Genomic DNA, 8,267 nt, shown 5'->3' with positions numbered 1-8,267 from the left:
TGCGAAGTGACTTCCCCCACTACCACCGCAATCTCAGCTCGTTCCAGATCTTTACACAAATGAACCTGCTTAGTGATCAAGGCGGCTGAATGAGCTACCTTTCGATAATTTATTAATCTCAAACTTATTTATTAACCGGCTTGTTCCAGATCTTGACATAATTGAACCTGCTTATTGATCAAGGTGGCCAAATTTATTACACTAAGATAAAGTTTATTAATCTCATAAATTCTTGCATGTCGAAAATTTGTATGGCTAAGATCAATGACTTCGTACATTCGTGGAAAATGTTGTTTGTCTTCTAGTCTTCCAACGATATTATATGAAGACAACACAACATGCATATCCAAATTAAAGGATATAGTAAAAACATATTTCACCAAAGTTTTTCTACACTCGTGATCTTGAAAAAAATGGTGACATTATTGTACAACAAATTTGTTTGAAGAATAACAAAAGCATTACCTACCGCAACCTTTCAAAAATTGGTACATGACATTGGAATGCGGTCACTCAGAGATCTTAAAGTGATATTTTCATGAGGGGAAGAAAATATATTCTTTGAAAAGTATAAATTATATGAAATATATACTTTTTTTCCTTTACTAGGATTTTTTCCTAGTATGGTTTTAGTTAGGCATATTTTATATATAATGGATATCTAAGTGAGAATATTATAAATAATATAACAATAATAGATGCCCATTAGTGCCAAACCTTGGTGTCCTAAAAGACCAAATAGCATTCTCCCGTTACCCCTTATGCCTTTGAACATGTAGTACATATGTCTTATGAGTACAAATGGTTGGTGTCCAACTAATTTCATCCCTTGTCGATTCTCCTATAAATAGTGGTCATTTTATAGACTTTGTAGAGTAGTGAAATTGGTGAACAATTCAAAAGATTAGGAATTGATGAAGAATCTTGAGAAAATTTCATGATTTCATGATTTTTCTTATTTTTCTTATTTCTTTATTTTATTTAAGTTATTTATTTTATACCTATATATATTTATAATATTTTATATATTATATTATATTTATTTATTTTAATATCATATTTTATTGACATCCGTGTTATTGTTGTGGTACACAATTTTACAACACAAGGGAATGTTTGAAATTTTTATTCTTTTTTATTAAAAAAAAAAAAAAGAAAAAAGTGGAATATTTGAATTTTGAACATCGTCCTTATTATTAATCTGTAGCTTTTATTTTCCGTAAAAGTAAAGGGAGACTTTTTTTTTAATCTTTTCTTTTCGTTGTGCCCTAGCTTCAGATTGAACCCTCGATTTCATCACCCAATTCCTCTCACAAATCACTTACACCAACTGCTAATTTCGAATTCAAAATCGGCAATCGGAATCCCGTCGGAAAGCTTTGCTTCGATCGGATGGAAAACACCGACAATAACGCCCTGAGTATCCTTTCACGGGAGAAGCTGGACCAGGTCGCCGCCTGGGTCGCGGCCACCATGTCTTCCGCCTTTTTCTCCTCCTTAGAACGATTCTCCTGCGTCAACATTGCCACCAATGATCTTGACGACGAAGACGACGACGATCAGCTTCTCTTGTCCAATCAACCGCTTTCCGATCAACTTGTACTCCCTGACCAACATGACGGGTTTGTCGATCTTCCTGTGTGATCAATCATCCAAAATTATAGATCTAATGTGCATTTCTTTTCTTAATTACGTATCTGTATTTTTTTCAAATCTTTTTTTTTTTCCGTTATTGCTGGTGTTCTGTTGAATTTGTTCCTTGTATGTGTTTATGATATGCAATGGTGATCCGATAGCCTTCTATGCTGCCCTAATGACGGATTGTTTTGATTTTGATTTGCAATCATAATCGAGATTGATTTGTTTATATGTGTTGTCCTGTGTTAATTACTTCATTAGGATATTATGAATATTATTTGGACGATTCACAGATTTATTGAATGCTTCAGTTGGAGTTGAATTTACATTCTCTATTTATAAATGAAGCAATATAAGATTGATGTTTTCTGACAGAAACAAAATTTGGGAATTGGAGAGCCCAACTGAATATAACTGAACTAGTTACGACATACATTTGTTCTAAAGTTCAAGTATTAGACTCCCCACCCTGCCATTGTTGAACTCAAGAAAAAAGAAAAATGAGATTAGTATGTTGATTTTATTTTTAGAAAATTTGAAGAACTGGGGAGGGTTATCCAGTTGTTGTTATATGATGCCATAGTCTACTTTTCTCCCTAATGATTATCATTTGAAACTTGGTTAAAAGCAAGCATAGCCCAACAATAATTGATATGCAATCCTTCTCATTTGGTCGAAGGTTCAAATCTTCATACCCCAGTTGTTGTACGATAAATAATTTGATCATTTGAAGCTTTGTGTGGTCGTTGTTGAACTTGATGTAGTTTGTTATAAATTTCTGTGGTTTTTCTCATTTTCGCATTGTTGTAGAATTTGTATGGTTGTAGTTGTTATGACTGATGCATACTTTGTTGAAAGATATTGGAAATAGTTGTCTATGCAGGATCTGATCTATATCCTGATGATAATCTGTTTTGAAACATCAGTCAATATATGAGCATTGCTTTTAAGTGCTTAGGTTAGTTTATCATTTATCATCCTCCATATGGGTTGTCCAAGAAAACTATTATACCACAAAGCTAGAAAAAACTGGCCTATCAATACTTCTAACCTAGCCATATAAATATTGCCTCAATCAGACCATAAACAGATACAAGTCTTGGAAAACTTCTTCCCTCAATCATGTTCTGAATATTAGCATCTCATTGCCCTGGGAACAAAATTCTTGGTGACAATTTCAATTACACTTCCATAAACATAAGACTATTTCCATTAACTCATTATTTTTCCTTTCGATGGCAACAACTACACTCACTAAGAAGAGATGAAAGAATACAAGGACATAACCACAAGGAAAACTCGACTAGAAAATGGGTTTCCAACTAAGTAAGATGTTGCCTAGAGAATACTTACAAGAGATCTTCGAAACTCAAAGAGAAACATCGAACCTTACCTCACCTAGGACCAAACCTTACAAGGGTCAAAACACTCTCATCTTTACCTGATTTGATAAAGAAACAAACTAAGAAGGGGTGAGGAAAAACATATTTTATTACATTAAGGGTAGAGAAATCTGAACCAGATACCTTCTAGTTGCTAACACATTAATATGTCAAACTGTCACTTGAATTATGCTCATGTTCGCAAATATGCTAATATACTAATACCATGAAAATATCAACTTGATAATACAGTAAATATATTAACTTCCAAAATTTCAACAGCCATAGATTGATGTGACCATACTAATTATTATTTTTACTTCTTTAAGAAACCATTTAGAATAGTGGTTGTTCCATGTCGAAAAGGTTCATGGAAGTTATGAGTTCAAAGCCTATAAAAAGGAGTATGTGACTTTAATTTCAAAATCGTCTAAGAACACTTTAAAAGCTTGGGTGTTCTAACTCTAATTAAATTTTATTTTGTATTCTTTAGTTCGAGGGTGAGATTACAAGGTGTAGACAGTATAAAAACTTTGAGAGACATTACAAGAAATTCGACTTTTCTCAATAGACGAAACTGTCGGGAAAACCTTTCTCGAGAGAATTTTGACCGTCGGTATAATCGTCGGAAAATCCTCGTTGAAAAAGTCTTCCCTGACTCAAAAAAGCCTCGTCGTTTGGAAAAAAAGATTTTGCGACGGAACAAGGATAGAGGATTTTTGCTGACGCTAAAAGGAACCGTCGGCAAAAGGTATTTCTCCCGACGGTAAAATTTTTTTCATTATCAGGATAAGTAAGCTTCTGTCGATGATTCTTTTTAGCATCAGGAGATGGTTATTTATTCCAATGCTCAATCATCGGGAAAGATTATTTTAGCATCGGAAAAAGTTTCTTTTAGCATTGAGAGAAGTTATCTTTGCCGATGGTGACCTATTTTAACATCAGGAAAAAAGGTAAAAAATTCATGAAATTACACTTTTTCCCAACGTTTGGATTATCGGGAATATCTTTTTTCTTTATTTACTAACTATTAAATCTTTTTTTTTTCAAATATCATATGTGTTTGAATTTTACAAATATCAAATAAACTAAAATAAAAATTGAGAAAATTAATTAGATGTCTACAACATTAAATAGTATCCACAAAATATGTATAAATATTACAAATTTGTCAAATAAGCAATTACCTAATAAGATTCGTCTTAAACATTACATAACATCCACAAATTCTAACCCAAAAAATAGTATTACATAATATCCACAAAGTACCTAAAAAATAATTCTACAACCTAACTTAGCTTGTTGGGAGATGCATCTTCAACATAAATCTCGAGATACCTACAAAATACAAATTTAAATAGTTTTAATGCTCAATATATCATAAAACAATCTCAAAATGAATATAAAACTTAAAACTCAACTTAAGAACATTAACAAATTGAAATACACCAACTCATATTTACATATTTCAATCTCAAACTCAATATAGAACTTGAAATTCAACTTAAACATAATTATACATTTACCCTTATACCAACTTTGAATCTGACATAAGAAATTAATAAATATAAGTGAACTTTATGCAATCTCCCCCACCCACTTTAACCTCAAACTTAATATAGCATATAAACATTTATATTGTTACCATAACTGTAGGATAACAACATACACAGCCTTCTAATAGTTTACTATCAAAGTTGAAGAGCTCATACCTAATTCGATTTATCTCAGTTCAGAAAAGACCTTTGAGAAATTAAAAATTGTGATGGGGTTTGATCAATAATGCATTAAAATAACTGTCAATATGTTCTTTTACTAAACATATGCAAGAAAACTTATTAACAAAGTAAGACATAATCAACAAAGACTTTCCACATAACAAACAAACCCAAAATTATGTATTATATTTTATTACAATAATTGTAAAAATCAAATTATGATTCTATTTTCTATACCTTCTTACATCCATTTTTAAACATCATGAATTCAAGCTATGTAAATGCTTATGAGGCACATTTATATTTCATATAATTGCATGCATACGAAAGTTGAAGTGTGCATAATTTTATGTCAGATACTTAACAAACCAATCGACACAAATTAACTCAACATACAAAATAAACTAATTAAGTCAACATAAAAAACAAACCATCTTAGTCAACATACAAAATAAATCAATTCAATCAAAAACTTATCTAAAATTTCAACTTAGTTTATTTTGTATCTAAAATATGAAATTCAAAATAATAACATTTAAATCTAAAACTTATCTAAAATTGGTTTCAAGCATATAAATATGAAATTTAATCTTAACACTGATTGAAAATTTCAACTTGATATGCTAAGAACAAAAAAAAATGAAAATGAGAATTGATATAATACATGAGGAAGAATCTCAATGTCTGGAAGAGGCTTGAATCATCATCACTTTTGAGAAGCAATATTTTAACAATATGAAAATGGGAAGGAAAATGACAATTTAAACTTCAACCAGACGGCAGAAGTAAAATAACTCATTGGATAAGTAGTCAAAAGACTAAGGAAGTATCAAGTAATATACGCAAAACATATAGTTTTTCATCACCACTACCAAATCAAGGAGATTGTCAGATTATATACATAACTTAAGCAGTTGGGCAAACAAAGCAGCAGGTAAAAGTAAAGCCACATAGAGTTCATTGATACAACTTATATTATGAATTCAAACTTAGACCTTCCCTTTGACTACATTAACATTGCAACCTTTATATAATACTATGAGAGGATAAGAAATCCCTTCTCTCAGCAAAGAAAATAGGGAAGAGATAGAGAGAAGAGAGCATAAGTATTATATACTTGCACTTGATAATCAAACTAGAAGATATAAAGATAACCGACCTGGAAGAACATAAAATACGACAAATGAGGAACTAGATAATACTAAACACAACTAGTCAATACTAACGAATTCATTCTTAATTGATGAATATTATCATTACTAACAATCCCAATGCACATAATCACATTCTTCGGTGAACAATTCCAGTAGGCAAACTAGATACGTAAACTTGAAATTCAAATTTACAGTCTCGAACTCTTTATAGATCAAACCAAAAGGTCAAGCTAAAAGCATCGAGAAGAGCAGTGAAAGAAATTAAATGACAATGGAACGTTATTAGATTAGGGAAAGTCTAGCACATAAAAAATTGAACATCAGAACTTAAAAAATACTGACATAAGCATCTTGAAATTTAAACATCTAAACTTTAAAAATACCAACAGTTACACTGTGAAGCACCGGCGATAGTGACGTGAAGCACGGGTGCTAGGGTGTGGCTTCTTGGTGGGCTAGAGGCGTTAACCTTCTTGATCGTGTAGTCTGTGAAAGAATAGGGAAAAATATTGGGTTATGCGGCTAGAGATGATAAGGAGTTGGAAATTAGTGTTTTAAGTCACCCTATCGCGACGCCTTACATGGCATCGGGAAAAGTTGGTTCTTGTGATGGTAGTGTAAACTACCGTTGGGATAGCCTTAATAAATAATATCAATTTTTTTTAACTCCCACCAGCTCCCTCCATCGTGGGAATAAGTATTTCTCCAACGCCTAGATCAGACAATCGGGAGAGGCCTACAAATTTATTTCCACCATTTTTTATGTCGACGGTCTAAAAATACCGTTGGAAATACTTGTTTTTCCCGATGTCATTTAAACTACCATAAGAAAAATCCATTTTTTCCTACACCAAAAAAAAACCATCCGGGAAAATGGGTTTTTTGACAATTTTTTTGGCGTCAGATAAAGTTGAATTTCTCATAGTGAGAGTGTTGCTATATTTGGGATCGGAGAGAAAATTATGTGTGGTTGTAATAATTTTTCACATAATGATGTTGCTATTCTTTTTTCGATTTTGGAGTTTTTCTATATAAAATTATTGTGTTTGTTCTTTTGTTACTTTCTTTTAATTTCTTACTTATTATAATTTTGTTTTTTTTTTTCAGACACGATGTTCACCCTTGCAATTGTTAGAGTGGGGAAAGAAAAAAAGTTGTTGATTGTGCATGTCGATAACTTTTATATACTTATAGTTTATTTAGGTGAGTTCGTTCTGTTTTCTCGACTTATTTGTCAATTATTTTAATAACTTTGCGTGTTGCTTATAACTTTGAACTATTAGAAATGTTGGTTTTTCTAAAATATTGATAGTTTGATCGTAATAGTGTCCAAAGGAAAGAGGATAATGTTTAAACAAAAGAAACTTTCTTAATAATAATAATAATAAAACGATAGAAACTTCCATTTGCTTTAAAGAAAACTTTGCCATAGTTTCTATTCTATGTAAAATATTTCTTAATTCCTTATTCTATGTAAAGTATTTCTAAATTATATATATATATATATATGCTTGATCTCTATCCTCTTGAGAACGTCAATTTTAATACATGTATTTTTAAATATCCAATTTTAGTCTATATTTTAATTTTATCGGAACCCTAAATTTTAAAAGTATATTTACATATCATATTTTCTTATATGAAAATTATCATTGTTATTATTTAATTAACTTCAATTAAATTGAGGGACTAATTTAAGAACTATTAGAAGTATATGACAAAATTGAATAGAGTACGAGGACCAAAATGACATTTTAACCTAATAAGATAGTTTTTTAAGGGAAAAAAACATACTTTTTGTCCCTAGATTTTGGTAGGTTACACATTTACCCTCGAGTTTTTTGAATTCTCGCTTTTGTATTTAACGTTAACTTTCAGTTAATTAATTTAAAATAATTATAATGTTATATTTTTTCTAATTAATTTTAATTGGAAAGAAAGATTAGAGAAAACTAATTTAGTGATGTTAAATTAATCCATGGATATTAACACAAAGACCAAAAGTAAATATTTAGTAAAAACTCAACCAAAAGCCTAAATTTTAAAGCCCCATTTTGACTAAATTTATACAAAATTTAAAATTCGAAAAAAAAAATATAGGATATATTTGGTAGATAATCTAAAAACAAAATTTAGAACTAATTTATATTCATTTTTTCAGTAGATTCAAAAATTAAATTTCAATTTAAACAATTTTTCAAAATATGCTTGAAAATATATTTAGTTACCCACTAGATACTATAATATAAACTATTTACTAATTAATTTATGAGCTTTATTTATGTTAAAATTTTGTATAATTATTATTTTGTAATATCATATCATATATTGTATATTACATATTACATATTTTAATTTAACAAAAATAAAGGAGT

General features: G+C 30.2%; 1 protein-coding gene and 1 long non-coding RNA gene across 2 annotated transcripts; one reads left to right on the top strand and one right to left on the bottom strand.

Moving 5' to 3' along the window:
- The first annotated feature begins 1,220 nt into the window (after positions 1–1,220).
- On the top strand, positions 1,221–7,313 carry LOC120092796 (uncharacterized). Its single transcript, XM_090308668.1, has 2 exons — positions 1,221–1,622; positions 7,000–7,313. Exons 1-2 carry the CDS (start codon positions 1,393–1,395, stop codon positions 7,025–7,027), a joined length of 258 nt encoding a protein of 85 aa, XP_090164794.1. The 5' UTR covers positions 1,221–1,392; the 3' UTR covers positions 7,028–7,313.
- LOC150031705 (uncharacterized) lies at positions 1,261–6,989 on the bottom strand. Its single transcript, XR_016525504.1, has 2 exons — positions 6,474–6,989; positions 1,261–6,378 (listed from the first exon to the last, which is right to left on the bottom strand). It is a non-coding gene; the product is annotated as an uncharacterized LOC150031705 (long non-coding RNA).
- Positions 7,314–8,267: the final 954 nt, after the last annotated feature.

Source organism: Benincasa hispida, chromosome 12 (genome assembly GCF_027475165.1).
Source record: "Benincasa hispida cultivar pf3 chromosome 12, pf3_genome.v1.1, whole genome shotgun sequence".
Lineage (NCBI taxonomy): Eukaryota > Viridiplantae > Streptophyta > Magnoliopsida > Cucurbitales > Cucurbitaceae > Benincasa > Benincasa hispida.
The sequence above is the reverse complement of the archived record's forward strand: the minus strand, read 5'-3'. Positions and strand labels throughout refer to the sequence as shown.

Coding starts and splice junctions, on each gene's coding strand:
- LOC120092796 (XM_090308668.1), top strand. CDS start 1,393: ATGGAAAACACCGACAATAACGCCCTGAGTATCCTTTCACGGGAGAAG. Junction 1,623..6,999: donor CTCCCTGACCAACATGACGG/GTTTGTCGATCT, acceptor TTTTTTTTTCAG/ACACGATGTTCACCCTTGCA.